The sequence below is a fragment of the Acartia tonsa genome, chromosome 3, assembly GCF_053477335.1.
Source record: "Acartia tonsa isolate MP-2025a chromosome 3, ASM5347733v1, whole genome shotgun sequence".
Lineage (NCBI taxonomy): Eukaryota > Metazoa > Arthropoda > Copepoda > Calanoida > Acartiidae > Acartia > Acartia tonsa.
In genome coordinates, this window is record NC_137262.1 from 50,778,837 (window position 1) to 50,796,789 (window position 17,953).

At 31.4% G+C, this 17,953-nt stretch overlaps 2 protein-coding genes across 3 annotated transcripts in view; both read left to right on the forward strand.

Moving 5' to 3' along the window:
- Positions 1-17,953, forward strand: part of LOC145314518 (piwi-like protein Ago3) — a 366,650-nt gene that overhangs the window by 145,243 nt on the left and 203,454 nt on the right. The window lies entirely within an intron of this gene.
- On the forward strand, positions 7,208-9,132 carry LOC145314516 (uncharacterized). Its single transcript, XM_080154449.1, has 2 exons — positions 7,208-7,572; positions 7,820-9,132. The coding sequence occupies exons 1-2, from the start codon at positions 7,424-7,426 to the stop codon at positions 8,226-8,228; spliced, it is 558 nt and encodes a 185-aa protein (XP_080010575.1). The 5' UTR covers positions 7,208-7,423; the 3' UTR covers positions 8,229-9,132.

Below are 17,953 nucleotides of genomic sequence, written 5' to 3' on the forward strand. Positions count from 1 at the left end.
GTCTTTTGATTATATAGGATATATAAGAAATTAGATAATCAAAACATTCACTTTTGTAATCATTTTTAGCGATTTCCCATTCATCTTTACTTTTTAAACACATCTGGTTATCACGAAAGAAAACCCTTGCTTTGTCTATTAGCGCATATCTTAATATTCTCAGGAACGGTTTTGCATATTCCTGTGTATAAGATGCTGTTATATTATTTATGTTAAATTCAACATATGGATATGGAGTTGTCAAGTTTAGTTCCTGTTCTGTTTCTTTTATAAAGTCTGTTGAAAAAATATGCTTGAAATGTAATTCATTTCCAGTAACATAATCATTAACAAGGACACTTTGAAGAATACTACGGAGAAAACAGTCACCATCTCCTGTTGTTCTTAATAATGGGACTGTAACAGGCTCACTTGAAAAATTCTGATTCATAAATTTCACAACATCAGGATCACCCATTTCGAAGCTAAATATTTTTGGATTAATTCTTTTTTTCAATATATAAGAATTGAAAAAAATAAGCACCTTTGTTAAAGAGAAGTTATTGTTATAAAAAAGATTATAATATAAAAAGCCCTTGAATTCTTTAGTATCAAAGACAATATGGTATAAAAGTAAAGAAACATGAGTTAGAACAGTGAGCACTTTAATGTAACATAAAATATAGTGGCAAAATAATGCAATTTGTTACATTTTCCTAATACTGTATATTTGTTATCTACAAAATGTAAAAAAAATTTCTGGCATATAAGAATAGATAGACATATTCTAGTTATAGAGTGTCTGCGCTAATAATAAGCATTATTTGCTCAATTAAACATAGATATTAATCATAAATAATGCCGACAGTTGAAAAAATATAGGTTTTCAACATAAATTATTTTTCTCACCTTTAGTTATCTATGTTTTATCACAAATGTGTCCAATAAAGATAAATAATTATTATATAATGCTCAATACTAAACTAAGCTTGATATTCACTAGGAAAACAAGAAATGTTTATAGTTTGTATGGGCACTATTATTGTCTCTTATATCTCAACAATATTTAACTGGAAAATATGTAAGGAATATGTTGAATAAATCTGTCAATTTCAATTTAGGAAAAATCGACATATTTCTAAATTTATAGTTTATATATACTTATAATGAAATCTATTTTAAGCTGTCATTAGCCATATCTACTTAAGACAGCTGAAGAAAATTATACCAATGTTAGTTTTCATGACAAAATTCAAATTTAATGTGTTATTTCGTGAATTGTTTAAGACACCCTTCCCTCTCCCTATAATTTTAAGCAAAAATATCTTTATAAGGATCAAATAAAAATAACAAAAAAAATAAAACAAATTTATATACATATATATTCCTTACTTACCCTATTGTATATAATTCACTTTTATTCACTTTGTAACTATCATTAACTCACTTTTTGGTAAAATTAACTTTAATTTTAATTAAATCACGAATGACTATTTGTATTATAGTATGATCACTAAATAAATCTATAATTATAACTAATTAAAAAGGGTAATAATTGTGCTATATATAGATTTTCTATAGTAAATTCTAGAAAAATCATGATAAAAAACGTTTAAAATTTATAGGTTTTTTGGGGTGAGGGGATGGGGGATAACAGGATAATTCTGATTGGTTTAATATTTTCTAGAAGTTTCTATGAAAATCTTTGATGTTCTAGAAGTTTCAATAAAATCGTTGATGTTCTAGAAGTTTCTATGAAATTCATTGCTGTTATCAGTTTCTAAGGAAATCTTTGATGTTCTTCTAGAAGTTTCTATAAAAAGTCTTTGATGTTGTATGGGATTCTTTGATGGATAATTTGATGGTTTAATATTTTCTAGTAGTTTCTATGAAAATCTTTGATGTTCTAGAAGTTTCAATAAAAATCGTTGATGTTCTAGAAGTTTCTATGAAATTTATTGATGTTCTTATAACAGTTTCTAAGGAAATCTTTGATGTTCTTCTAGAAGTTTCTTTAAAAAGTCTTTGATGTTCTATTGAATTCTTGGATGGATAATTCTATAACTTATAACGGTTCTTTTTATTATTTTTGTAAAATTTGAAGCTTCGCTACTTATGGATGTTGTCATCCTTGTTTTTTATATATGTTATTAATTTTAATTTTTTGATTATTAAAACTTGTTGAAATGTTTTCTTTTTGTTGATAACATGATAACATAGTGATTATGTATAACAAGGATAACAGTTTCATAAGCAGCGCATCAGAATAACCTGATAAAAAGGATGCATGTCTGTTTGTCTATCTGTTCTTTATAACCTCAAACTCGTTTTAGATTTACTTGTCATTGTTTCTTTGTATTCTTTGGAAGGGAAGTTTAAGTTTCTGTAGGAGGCCCTAATACAGCGGGGCTCTCCTAACCTAACCTACAATAAGCATGAAAAAAAAGTTTTGCCTGTTTCGTTTCAAAATAAAGTGATTTAGTTACAGTAAGGTCATAGAAATAACAAAAATAGACTTTACCAGTTAGTCTTGCATATAGAGTTGCTGTGCTACTAAAAAAGTAAAACTTTTTGAAATGCGAAACTTTGTAGATAGATAATTAAACTTGCTTACAATGCAATATTAGATTGTATACAAAATTATTATATCATTTTATTTGGTGCTTTTCCTCAAAGTTCCTAGCGCGCTCAGAACCCCCCTCATTATTTCTAAAATATACTGAAAATAGAGTGTTTTTTCTTTCTTTGTTTCAACACCTAATCCTGCGGGTTACAATGCACCCAGTATAACCTAACCTAAGCATAGCTAAGGTTAAACAAAATTCTAAAAACAACCCACAATATTTTCAATTTGATTCAAAATAAGAGGGAGGGGAGTTTTTGTGTTAAGCACTTTGAGGGAAACCGCCTATTTTTCTTAGTGTTTTTTTCCTTAATTTAAATCATATTAACATTTTGGGCCACGAAACAAACTTTTTACAACCAGAAAATTGTGTTACCACTTTTAGTGGAAATGATAGCCCACCAGAAAAAGTCTAGCCCAAGATTCCATTTTTTTCATCTTAACCTAAAAGATAAAATCATATTCTCTATGCAAGTTTAAAGGGGATGCGATGTTTCATAGGTTAAATATTTCTGCTTGTAAAAAGTTATTTTCGTGCTCTAATGGTTATATGTTTTTTTTTCTAATTCACATTAAACGTTTTTGTATATTTTTTGTTGTTGAAATAAACGTTGTATTATCCATTATAATGTCCATTGTTTTCTTAGCACAAATCAGATATGGCATCTAACGTTTTCTCGAACGTTTTTCCGTTTTAAGAAGCTTTATACGTGTCTTCAAATCAGGGGCGTCCAAGCTTTTTATTTTTTTGGGGGGGGGGGGGGTAATCGCCCCATTACCCTCCCCCCCCCTTGGACGCCTATGCTTCAAATGGTAGTTTTTAGGACATTTTCCTGATCCATCCGCTTTTCTCTAGAGACTAGAGGAGAAACATCAAGTATTATATTAAGTAAGGCTTTTCGTCTGCACTGGTTGAGGTCTTCATTTTAGGTAAGATTCACATAGGTCCCAGGATGATTTTAAGCTACTTTACTGTAATATTTAAGTCTTTTCATGACTCTTCACTACCTCTTCGAATAGAGAGCCCCCTGGATCCTAGGGCCGCTTCCGCTAGTTTAATACAAAAGGTTGGTACCTTTAAATTATTCCTAAGTTTAAAGTTTGAATTTTGGTCCAATATTTAGAAAGAAAGATAGCCAAAGCTAAAATAAAAATGTTTAATGAACGTGAACTGTTAAAAATCATGTATTAATAATTAATCTATTTAAAGCGAATTATGGAATTTTCGTTTTATTTTGAGCGCTATTAATAGAAGATAGACACGCTAAGAAATTGAACCTCCCCTAAAATAGTTTTTAATCTTCTTCCCCCACGTCTTGAAAAATAAGATTTAAGTGTCCATTAAAAACCACTTATAACAGATCATTCTTAACTCTTATTCTCTTTTCATTCAACTAAGGGTAAAATTTCATTAAAAATGGATATTTTTTCGAATTTTCAATAGTTATAGTCATTTTTAGTTTTTTTTTACTTTATTGCAAAAACATATCATGTATAAATTTAATTGCGGTCAGCACGTAATGACCGTTGAACATGATAAGTCCCGCCTGATACAAGACGAAATATTATCCCATCCCCTACCCCCTAAAGATAGATATACCAGTAGGAGGTTTAGAATGATTGGTTATTTATAAAGCGGATAGTCTTAAAAAAATATTACATTCATATAGTAGCGTGCACAGCAATTTACTAGAGTGTATAAAAAAAGGCAGTTCTTCCTTATACCAAGTTTTAGGGGGGTGTTGACACTCCTCTTCTGGACGCCACTGCTTTCAAGCTTTTCCATCTAAATTAAATACTTATTTTACGATTGAAGTTTTAAAATTTTCAAGAGAGATTGATATAAAATTTCATAATTATAATAGTTGATTCTTAGGAATTTAGAAAGTTTCTGCAAAATATAATAGTATAAGAAAAGCATTGACATGAAAATGGTCTAATAAAATGATCTTACTCCTTTTCCTTAAACTTATATAAGCAATTCTGCCACTAAAAAATATTCAAAGAAGAAAAATTTGTGGATTAATTTCTACACCATTAACAATTTCCAAACTGAAAATTAAAATAGTACATGCTCTAATAAACTAGAAGCTATTTCGAAAACCTTACTGTGTAAAGTTTTCTTCATACAACCCTTTCCTTATCCCCTTCTTCTCCTATCCTTCAGTCAGTTCAGTCCCCCTAGTAACACTTTCTTGACTTTCCATTAGGAAAAAAATATTTTCCTAAAAAAATAATAGACAAATAAATCAAAAAAGTATATTTTTTTCAGTATGGCCCAGTTCTTATCCAGAGAATATGTATTCGAACAAATATCCTTAAACTTACCAATACTAAGTTTACCTTGTCATATTCATTTTGACTATTCTGATTTACCCCACACATAGTGTATGTCTTACAACCTAAGGCTCACAACCCATCTATACCTCTCTCCATTTTTTAAAAGAAATATAAATAAATATCTAAATATCTCTATTCTAATTATTAGAATAGAAATATTTTCTTCATATAAAAACATCATTCTTTAAAAAAAAAGATATGTTTTAAAAGTTTTAAAAATTAGTTAATTATAAAGTCAATCTTTTAAACACGAAAGTAGATCAATCAAAGTCATATTGTAATTCTATTTCTTTTAATTCTATTGTTATTAGCACACCTACTCTACAACTAAGCTAGTTTGTACATCAATTGGCATTGTGGGTACTTGCAGTCAATTCCAAACCCATGAAAATAGTCTTCACACGACGAAGGCCAAAAATTAAGATTCCTTGGATGTTAAAGGGAAATCTATATAATGTAGATAGAAACATCAGAAATATATTAGCTATACATACATATAATTGTTACTGCTGTGCTACTTTCAGCAATTTTTGTCCTTGTTTAACGACAAAGTTCACCTGCACTTAACTCTATTATTAGATTTATGTTATTTACCCCTTTTCAGTTTTTCAGGTATACACACAAACCCGTTAAAATAAAAATAATGAAAAGTGTTTTTACATTTATACAAAGAGAGAACGAAACATGAATCTTTCCCCGTATCTTAGATATGTAATTCTGCCTTTGGATGATGGCACACATAAGGAGAACAAATGGGGAAGATTCATTTTATGAAAAATGTTCTCTTCCCTCAATAGACTTTTAAAAAAAACATTCAATTAATCATTTCGGACACAGAATTATTGATTTTTTAACAGTTAGGGAGTTGAATCCATTTTTATAGAAGCAGAAATATAATCTATGATTATGGTTTGGACCCTCTAAAACTGTAATCTACCCTTCCACTTTCCCCTCTCTTGGTGAAGATATCTTCAACGCCGATACGATTTTTGAAATATAAGATTCCACTTTTGTCTCTCTTGTTGAAGATATCTTCACCAAGAGAGGCAAAAGTGGAATCTTAAATTTCAAAAATCGTATCGGCGTGGAAGATATCTTCACCAAGAGAGGGGAAAGTGGAATCTTGAATTTCAAAATCGTATCGGCGTTGAAGATATCTTCACCAAGAGAAGGGAAAGTAGAATCTTACATTTCAAAAATCGTATCGGCGTTGAAGATATCTTCAACAAGAGAGGGGAAAGTGGAAAGGTAGATTACAGTTTTAGAGGGTCCAAACCATAATCATAGATTATATTTCTGCTTCTATAAAAATTGATTCAACTCCCTAACTGTTTAATATAGTGTCTATCTGTCTGTGTGTATTGAAGGAACTGTTGAACTGATATGTTTCTCCTTTTTAGTATAGCTTTTCATAAGTCTTGGCGAGGTTTATAACTATTTTGGGAGATTTACACCCTCTCTGGGGCGTAACCGCCGACACCAGTTAACTGAACAAGTAATAAAATTATACTTCTCTTAGGATTTTTTCGAACAACTTTAAATTTGCTAAATTGTTTTAATTACAGCAATGCATGAACATACTTTAAAATTAGCATCTATCTGAGTCCCCTTATTTATAATTGTCCCCATCATAACCCTTTTGCTAAACTTGTTAAAAATAATCTTTCTTTAACTTTAACCCTTTAATGGTGGGGATTTTTAATGGACGCGGGTTCTGAACGAATATATAATACGTTCATTACAATCCAATTTGTTTGTTTTTTTCTTCATAAAATGAAACAATAGATCTCGGAATTTACTAGTCTAAAAAGTTTACACAGTTTGCAGAAGCTTTCTACAGGTCCTGGAATGGTTTTAGACTGTTTATCCTTTGGATACATGGCCCCTATCTGGAGGCTAGGATAAAGCTGTTTTTTTTCAATAATCTTTCTTATATTTGGATGGCTCATTTTGGTACTTAAAGCAGAGATCCTTTAGAGCATAGAATTGTTTACTTTTTATATAAGCAGCATTAAATGTTTTAGCTATTCTATGATATTGCATTTAGAAAGAACATTTTGGAATATTAAGGCTAAGGAAATCTTATCTGCCTTTTCCAAACGTATATGGATAATCAAGTTTTTTCAAGTTATCAAAATGACCGTTTTTCAAAACAATATAGATTGGTATCTTTCTCCATTCCCACATAAAAAGGGTTAAAAATCTTCTAGAAGTCCCCTAAACAACCTCTCCCTTTAATCATATAACCCTATCCCACAAGTAACTAAACCCCCCGCTTTTCTAATGAATTTTATTATCGCTGATAGGGGATAATCCTTCCCCCACCCCTCCCCCACATAAACTTCGTAGTTATTGAGAAGAAAGTAAGCTAGCCTCAAATTTCACCCTTCCTCTAATATTTCAGTAAACAACAAACTTTCAATGTGTATAGACATATAACTTTAATACTTGTAAAGTATAAAAAAATATATATAAAACAATATGTCATCTACTTGTAGTATTTATGACAGTGACGACCAGGCCTATTCCGTGGTTTTGGTGAAAAAGCAACGGAAAAATGGTGGTTCCAGCAACCAGTATCAGAATTTAAGAAGAAATATGTCAAAGAGTTATGATCCCTTCACCAGGACGTAAGTTACTTTGTTTGTTTATATATTACTTTTACCTGCCTTAAAATTTTTTCTTTTTGATTATTTCAAAATTATTGCTATAATGCTTTTACTTTAAATGTAGAGATTATTTTGCTTCTTTTGGCTTGTTTTTATGTGCAGTTGAAAAATATTGTGTTATTTTTTTCCACAAGCTTACTTTTTCTAAACTATCAACTATAATTTGTCAACCACGTCAACATTGGTTTTTAAAGAATTTTATTTTTAGGAACTCCGTAACCCGCCACGATTACTTCGCCTCCCCCAAGTCCCGAACTACTCCCCCGCCTAAGGCGGTGCCCTTGCCCCCTACAACCTGGATCACTTCATCGCCGCCACCCGCCGCCGCAATGAACTCCGTTGACAGCCTGTTCTGGCACCACAATCACCGCCAGTTATCGCTATCTGACAGCGGCAGCGATTGGTCCTCGGATAGCGATGATACGTTCAGTATTATTTCTTCAAACTCTTCTGACCTAACCCCTGTGACCTCTAGATGTATTGATGACTCTGACAACGACTACTGTGATACCCCTGCGGGACTTCCCCGCGCTAGTGGATGGTGGAAGCAAGCACCTTGTGATGTATCTAGTCTCTCTCCTGGCGGACTCGCCATGAAAATTGATTTTGCTTCCTAGTTGCACTACCTACAAAGGATCTCAGATTATTATATTGAAAACGTCTTACGAAAATTTTTTTAGGGATTAATTATTATATAAAATGTTCTATTCCAATTAGAAAGAAGATTAATTTGATAACAATCCCTTTTTCTGTTATTTGTGCAATTGGCGAATTTTGTGTTTTTTCCTAAAATAAGTAAAACACAATTGGATTAAATTCATTTATTGCTTACAAATAAGCATTTTGACTATTATTAATAAGAAAAATTGTTATTAACTGGCATTAAAAATACACAAATTGTCTTTCAAAAAGATAATGTACACTAACAAAGGGTTATAATAACCTAAATGCCATGTAATTTTATTACTACTTTAATTGTCGAAAAAAGAATGTTCATTGTTCAATGTTTCAACCAAATTATTATTTCTTTACAAATTATAAGTTATAACATGTGATACTTAATATTTGTAATATTATTAACTTTATTGCGTGATATTTCTATTCTCATTTATAATTGTTATAATTTATATATTTGTATCTCTATTTAGTCCTCATATTTGAAATTTAAAGTGCTAAAATGAACTATAAAATGACTATATATCTTATCTATGATATCTAATGTCAATCATATCCTATTTTATTTCTTCTTTAAATCTGTTGTATATATTTCTTTTCATGCTTTGTAAAAAATCTTCAAAAATTTCTATAAAAATTTGTAAAAAAAAATAACTAAAAATATTTAATGCATTTATATACGATACATATAATATATATTTTATATGTATGCATGGAGATATTATTGTTGTGCTATTTATTGGACTATTTATTATTTTACTTTTGTAATACGCTTTTTTTCTTGTTTTGTTATTACTTACTAAAAATGTTTAAATTTAAAGGCAAAATAAAAGTTAAATAAATTTATCCGTATGCTTTCATTATTAAAGTCTGATTTGCTTTTAAAAGGTAAGTACGTCCTTATCTCTTTTAATTAATTTAAAAATGTTAGAATTATCCTATCGATTTCAACCTTTAAACGATTTAGAAAGATTAGTAACTCTATAATCGTTACCAGAAAGTTTGTGTAAACATCGTGATTTTTAAACTTTTTACAACAAAATTTTGTTTAATATAATACTCGTATAATCTGATTTTTGGAAATGATTAATAGAACATCAAGGTACAATGTTATATGTGAGGCATCTCTAAAATCAAACCCTTAAACTGTAAGTATGTCTTTTAAATGCGTCTGCATTTAAGCAAATTTGTAACATATTTATGTACAATCTTGTGTAAATTAATGTTCTGCTTATTAAGTTCTGACACTCTACAAGAGTTATTGTTCGTTTGTCCTTGCTGATATTATGTATGTTATCATCCTTGTTTCTATAAATAGAGTTATGTTTGTTTGTCTGTTGCTCTGTACGAAGTTTTAATTTACTGAACTGCTACTTATTACATACGTTTTGTTTTTTGTTTGCACCTACTCGAGAATTTACTTAATCAAGGGTCTGTCGGTAATGCTCTGGGGGACAAAACATTTCTAAATTGGAAATTTATATTTTGAGTTAATGGATGTATAATTAGATATTACACCTAATTTTCATGTTCTGTAATAAAGGTAACTCTGGGGAAATTTCAACCTAAAATGGCGATAATGTATCTCCTGTTATTTCATCCACGTATATTCTACATCCATTTTTGAGTTTATTTTTGAGCTTATAGATGACATACTTTTGTTTGTCTATTTCTAATTGAATTTAATTACGTTTTATTTAACCCCATAAGTAAGTTTTCTTGAATCGAGAGACGCCTGACCCATTTACACCAAAGCGAGCGGCTAGCGGTCAAAATGGCCAAGGAAGTAAATCTGTGAGAAGAGGTCAAAATTATAATTCGACAGGGGTTGAAAGTCAACAAGATTAAGTAGATAGCTGGTTCTAGGGATAATGATATCAAACAACACCCCCCCCCCCCTTTTGGTTAATAAGTAGCGAAACCAAGACATTCGATCTTTAGACCAAATAAGTATATATCTGTAAATTGTAATATACAGAAAAAGTAAATAAATTGTAATTAATTTCGCAAATATATCCTGTAATAGAATGTAGTAGTTTTTTTTGTTAAGATCTCGTCAACCCTTTCATTTTATTAGTGAACCGTGATGCTTCTATGCTTTATTTTAGAGTTTTTGAATGGATTTGGTCTATTTGTATGTCCCTTCTCTCCCCTTTTGAATTCATGGTCCGTAAAACTGATAGAGTTTAACTTAAAGTCAAGAAAATAAAACATTATGATAACCCGTTTTACCCCATCCCTTATCCTCTACCCCACTTTTGCTTTCATTACAAAATTCTTCCATCCTAACTTAACAACGCTACTCAATACTGTGGCTCACCAAATTTACACATAAGGTGACGTTAACATGGGAAATACATATAATTAATTATGAAAATAATATATCCAAGTGCGTCTGTCGATAAAAAGAGAAAGACACAATAAATCATTTAGCTCTTTATTTTTAATTTTTTAAGTTTAAAAATATTGTACTCGGCTATTCCTTGGCCGATTTAGGCTTTTAATCATATCCTGGCCGAGACAAATTTAGACCGTTGACTAATCAAAAATCGGTTCAGTTAGAGGGATACCCAACGTCTCAATTTATTGCTACCAAAAGTCTTATAACTACGTTGCAATTATATAAAAACCCGTAAATTGAGTTTAATCAAAGGAGTATACTACATATTTCAATCACGCCCCCATCCCGTGATACAGCGTGGAATTAATTTGTCATCGACCGTAAAACTTCTTGTTTTATTAAATAGTGTTTTTTTTTTTAAATGGGATGATATCCTAACTCTTGATCATAGACAGAAGAAAATACGTACATAACTTACCTGTAAAGTAGCCATACTTCATAAAGTCTTTCGCTTATTTTTGATGCTCTGTAGACATTATTACATTTGTTGTGTGACTTTCATCTTCCAAAATAATCATAGAACCCGCCATAAGAAAGGGGTTGAACAATAACATCATTAATGCAAAGGGGCGGAGCATTCTTCTTTTTAATCCATTATCTACGTTATAAGACGATAAGTTCAAAAGGGTTTCATGAAGGGTTATAGGAATAGGTCAATGCAAGAAAATTAAAACTTATATATTTGTTAAACAAGCTTAGATATCATATTAGTTTTTTCTCGCATCGTATTATAAACAGCTTTCCGCGGATATAGAATGTACAATTATGAGATTAAAGCCATTAAAAAAAAACTAGTTTTAATCTTAATGATTGTACATTTTTATATTCGTAGAAAGCTGGATATAATACGATGCTAGACATAGTTTTTTCGTATGGATGAGAACCGGTTCCTATCCACCGGATTCGAATGAATACGAGAAAACTGTATATCAAAACTTTGATTGGTATAACCATCTTAAAATATGGGGATCTAAAGTCTATGGACGATAAATTGCTGATTATCACCTATGTTGATATACAATGTTTTCCTTTCTATAATTAAGTCAAAAATATAGATTCCTACAGTTTAAACCAACCAATCAAGATATAGTAAAAGCTAGTACAAAGGGTTTTGAAGCCAACAAATGAGAGAGCGTAAGTTTACTACTTTGGTTACCAGTATATCCCCCCAGATAGGAAAAAATGCTTACTGATGTATTTCACTTAAATTTTTTAATGTGGAATTCTTGAATACAAAGAATAAAGTCTAAATGTTAGAGTATTTAAAGGGGTAGTTTCACGAAATGCATTTGAACTTTATTAAGTGAACCGCATATTTTTTGCTAGTTAACCCTTAACGGTTGGGGGGGGGGGCGTTGAACGCCCCCCCATCCGGTTTTTTCTATCTCATTTTCTGTGTGTGAAAGATAAAGAGCCCAAACTGCTTGACTTTTTAAGTATGGGTATGACACATAACTGAGAGTTGGAATTTTTTGAATATCTCCATCCTGGCGGGCACAGGATGCCAGCAAACCTGGCAGGGTCATCCAGGTAAAGAGCAAAAATATTTTTTTGACTAAAACAAAGCGTTTTATCATACCAAAGTACTAAAAAATCCTCTAGTAGTACATCCTTATATAAAATACAGGTGTTCAAGTCACTTTCAGGTTCCAGGTATGATCCTGCAGGTCCTGATCCTCCAGGTCTCCAGAAATCTTTAAAAGGCTCCTGTGGCCGCAATTTTTGACTTAGAGACTTCAAATTTTAAACTTAAGCTTTTCTTAGATGTCTACATAACGTATTAACGTTTTCCCGCCGACCGCCGACTGCGGCGGCTGGCAGCTGCCAAGTACAGCTGCGGCCGCTGAAATTTATGTTTTGATATTTCTAATGTAAAATTTACATAAAGATAAACATTTTCTGGGAAAAATTTTTTCTTCTAGCTTCAAAAATAAGAGAATTACGGTGCTTGCTTACATGTGAAGACCGGAGCACCGAAAACCCCCCCCCCCGCTTAGTTTTGACAAAAATCAAAAATAAGGGGGGGGTAGTTTTTTAACCCCCCGCTTAGTTTTGACAAAAATCAAAAATAAGGGGGGGTAGTTTTTAACCCCCCCCTTAATTTTGATGAAAATCAAAAATAAGGGGGGGGTAGTTTTTTCACTGTACAACACGCCAGAAAGTTGAGTGAGGTAAATCAAGTAAATCTAGTATACCAGAGGGGAAACCTTATTACAGGGATATTCATGTTTTGGGGCATAATTTCCTTATTTATTTATTTATTTTCCCAGTAAAAGGTTTTAATTTTGTGCGCACAAAATTAAAACCTTTTACTGGGAAAATAAATAAATAAATAAGGAAATTATGCCCCAAAACATGAATATCCCTGTAATAAGGTTTCCCTTCTGGTATACTAGATTTACTTGATTTACCTCACTCAACTTTCTGGCGTAATGTACAGTGAAAAAACTACCCCCCCCTTATTTTTGATTTTCTTCAAAATTAAGGGGGGGGTTTTGAACAAAAAGTCTTTGCCTTTCCCTGCACTTTTCCTCCTTGCCATTTTCCAGACATTAAAAAACTACCCCCCCCTTATTTTTGATTTTTGTCAAAACTAAGCGGGGGGGGGGGGTTTTCGGTGCTCCAGTCTACCACATGTAAGCAAGTACCAGAATTACAGCCGGTTGAAATTTTTAAATAAAAAAAGACCTAAAAACAAAGGTTGTTGAATAAAAGGGTGAAGGAAGCGAAAATTGACTTAGACTTATAAAAGGTCGGAAATTCATTATCAAACAGGGGACTTGCACAAAAAAAATTAGCCCTCTAGCTATAATAGAAACTGAGATAATTAGGGGGGGCGTTGAACGCCCCCCCCCCCCCGACCGATTAAGGTGCGGCAAGGGGCCCGACTGTAAAGGGTTAATGGGTCAAACTATATTTATATGGCATATATTTGAAAGAATTTAAATTTTCTACCACGTAGTTTTTAAAATATCAAGACTTGAAAATCGTCTTTTTGTGATATATGCAGTTTAAGGGAAGATTTTTGTTTTATCTTCTACTTATCTATTACTGTATTCCTGAGCTAGAATATATAATCACGGAGATAAAGGAATTGATGAGTAAGATTTAAATGACTCCCCAGCGTATTGAGTCTCTTGAAATCGACCCTTGGTAATTTCATTAAATATTCACCCGCATTTTTGTTTTTGGCAAAGGTACTGTTTACGTACAACCATTTATTATTAAAGAATCCGTTTTGTTTTACTTCTCTATCTACGAGAAGCGTCTACGCCCCTAGATTATTCTAGAGATACTTGAGGGAATGGGAGGGGGTCAACATTCCACTTTTGATTTTAGTTTTAAGACGAAAACGTAGAGACATTTTTTTGAAGGTTTGTATTCCCCCCCCCCCCCTTCCTAAAAAAAGTTATAACCTTCCCATGACAACGTATAAAATGCTTCACTGTAAATGAGTTCCAAATACGTTCAGCGGTTTGAAAATCCTTTACCCACACACAGAGACAGACATATAGACATCCTTTTACTTTAATTTAAGGATTACTATAAATTCTATGATGTAAGCGATAAATGAGCAATGGTGTTACTTACAAAGAATTTTCAAAATAAAATAAGTAGTACTAAAGAATTGGTATTTCTAATGCTAGCCAATTTGTTGAGCTCCGCTTTCGTTTCAATCATTATTCTTGTTATATGACCACAGATTTTGGTAATATCTGTTGAATTGTTCAATAAGCATGATAAAGATATTTTGATAAAATTATATTGTCTGCAGCTGCTAGTTAACAAATGTTTCATTTTCCCACAATTTTTCACAAAAGTAGAGTTTTTTAATGTTTCTACCCAAGGAAGAGGGGACAATGGGGTGTTTAATGCACTAGTCTCAAACGTTTTATAAGAAGAATATACTTATGTTTTTACCCAGGGATGGAGGGTTTAATGGGCTGTTTTTTTACACTAGGCCCCAAAATTTTTATAATAACGTTTTCTTATTCGTTTATTAATTTGAGTGTCCAATCGTTTCAACTATTAATTGTAATCTATAGAAGGGGTGATTTTGTGGATAACCATTGGGGATGTACATCAATTATCGACCATTGTCATATCCCTTAAGATCCCTGCTTTCTATCCGTTCAATTGGACACACCTGCCTAAAGCTTTTAGTGAAATAATAATCTGGGATCTTAATGGATAAGACAATGGAAGATGAATTGATGTGCGTACCCATAGGTGACAAACTAAATTAACCAATCTTTAGATTATTTTATTTTTTAGAAAATGTTTGGCACTGCTAGTGTGTAGTGAATCAATATCTAATAATGTACCCACAGATTTGAGCCTACAAATGGGAGAACATTGGGAACAGTATAATTTTCGAGCAATGTCCCCTCCATCAATTATACTAAAAGTATTATCTAAACAAGAACTTTTCTACACTGGAATTAAAATGATGAAATTTTTCTTTTAATTTTAATTTTTTAAATTAGTTAATACTAGGACAATTAGATATATTTTGTTTAGTGCAGCATATCTCTAATGAAGTATTATAAAGTAAATTGGTCCATCTTTTGATTTTGAATTTAAACAATTGTTTAATATATGCAAAAATTATATTTTACTTTTTCATATTAAAAAAATATTTAATGTTTGTTTGTCCGACTGTTTGATTTGTTAAGGCTCTATATTATGCATGTAACTTTTCTTATTTTCAAAATCCCAACCTAGAAGGGTACCCCCTCCCTTCCCTTTATAAAAAAATTACTTAGTTTCGTTTTGATAATTAAGAGGGGGGAGGTTGAGGAGATTTCTCATCTTTGGTTTCTTACACACTCGTTATTTGTAATTATCATTTAGAACTTAAAATTCAGAAACAAAATGTACAAAAGTGTGATTTCTCATGATGCGTCACAACTGTCCTGACACTTCATTTCAAATGTCAAGCAGAATTTCTTATTTTTACGAGTTTTTTTTTAAAACTGCTTAACAATACTTGATAAATTGATTGTGGACTATACCTTTTGAATTTATAATATACCATAGAGCGATCAACACAGTTTATTTAAACATTTTATTCTTATTTGATAAGTCCAATACATAGTGTTTTATTGTTTAATTTTAACAAATCATCCGTTGGTTTATAAATAAAGAGTCATGATATTCAAATGAATATGAATATTTTTTATTTGCCATATAAGTATCACAATAACTTATAGTAGAATATTGATATATTTCATCGATATTTACGGCTTATTCTCAAACTTTTAATTAGATATATCATAGTCTTTTAAAAATTCATATAATAAATCCATTTACTTATTATATCCATTTAAACAAGTAAAAATATTACAGTCTCATTAAAGATAACATATTTCTTTTCTGCAACAATATTTGCTATATGCAAAATGAGAAGATGAAAAAATTAGCATGTTAGTACCGAAAAACAAATGACAATTAAATGAATTTTTCATGAAAAAACTATGTCTTTATAATTAGGGCAAACCCATTCATTTAATTTCATAGGATTTTTAAATTCTAACACAGTTAAGATTAACTTATATAAATCAACTTTAAAAATAGATTTAGTGTTTTTGCAAATTACTATTTGGTATTCATTTGATGTATGTTTGCTGATTTAGTATTTATCTCTGTTCACAGCTTTACTTAACCCGAAACAGGTTTACCTGAAAATTCAAATGAAATAATTTTTTTCAAGGAGAGGAGGGGTTGGTAAATCTTCGTTATGTGTGTCGAAATTACGTTTAGCCCCCATTCCCCTCAAATATTTACTCCAGTGGTGGTAATATCTAAAAAGGCATGGAAGGGAGAGGTGTGGCTGTAAAAAAAATTGTTATTTTCTGATTATGAATTAAAAGTTTTAAGGTTGATGGGGGGTAAACCCATTACATTTCCCTTTTAAGCCCATGTTCCCAAAGCTATTTGACTATGAAATTTATTGGACAGGTTTAAGTTGAGATATAGAATAAGAAGACATTCTGGTGCATTTGTCCTGCATAAATCAACCAGATAATAAACCATAATATGCTTAATCCAGGTGTGTGTTTTTAAGTTTATAGAGATCAACAATTTCGATATCACATTCTCGTAGCAAATACTTTAGGCTTACATTTTTACAAGAAAAAAACACAATTGATTAAGGATAGTGCAAAAGCTTGCGAATTTTATGCTTGTTAGTTGTCAGTAAGGTGGCGGTTTCGAGTCTCGACACAAACCAAACCAAATGGTTTCTACAGGTATATCAGTTAAGTGGTGACGTTTTTTATTTTAGGAAAGCTTCACATGATTCCCGGGATGGTTTTAGGTCATTCCATTTATATATTTAAGTTTAGGGAAGGTGAAAGGCTCCCCCATCCCTCTTCTATAATATAGATACCACTGAATATTAGGGGTTAATACGTTAGTTTAGAATAATGCATTTCTTTATTTCTATCTTTACATTTCCCAAAATAGAACAGGAGAAATTGGCCTGCTAAATTTATTTTTGCATTAACCCTAATTGTAATTAACTTTTGAAATTTGCCTGCCCCTTTTTGTTTCCCTTTTCTCTTGCCATTTACTGTTTTCCTTTTCACTTCCCCTTCTCTTTCCCTATTATTGTACTAATTCTAATACTTTTGCAAGGCACATCAAACACAAAAGTTTTAAGAAATGACAAGAACAATAATGTTTAATATTAGTTAAGCCAACATTTGCTGAAATACAATAGGCTAAATGTTTGATTGATTGATTATTTTTCCGCTGGTCAATAATGATATGATCTTTAAAATGTAATAGTTTGCTGAAACCTTACATTAGAGTAGTGGGATGTCTGACTATCTGTTTATTTTACTAAAAGATCTCGCAACAACTGGAACTTTAACAGTTAGGGAGTTGAATCCATTTTTATAGAAGCAGAAATATAATCTATGATTATGGTTTGGACCCTCTAAAACTGTAATCTACCCTTCCACTTTCCCCTCTCTTGGTGAAGATATCTTCAACGCCGATACGATTTTTGAAATATAAGATTCCACTTTTGTCTCTCTTGTTGAAGATATCTTCACCAAGAGAGGCAAAAGTGGAATCTTAAATTTCAAAAATCGTATCGGCGTTGAAGATATCTTCACCAAGAGAGGGGAAAGTGGAATCTTACATTTCAAAAATCGTATCGGCGTTGAAGATATCTTCACCAAGAGAAGGGAAAGTAGAATCTTACATTTCAAAAATCGTATCGGCGTTGAAGATATCTTCACCAAGAGAGGGGAAAGT

Excerpts from the sequence above, each read along its gene's own strand:
- LOC145314516 (XM_080154449.1), top strand. The coding sequence starts at position 7,424 with ATGTCATCTACTTGTAGTATTTATGACAGTGACGACCAGGCCTATTCC. Across the intron at positions 7,573-7,819 it reads TATGATCCCTTCACCAGGAC|GAACTCCGTAACCCGCCACG; the intron begins GTAAGTTACTTT and ends TTTTATTTTTAG.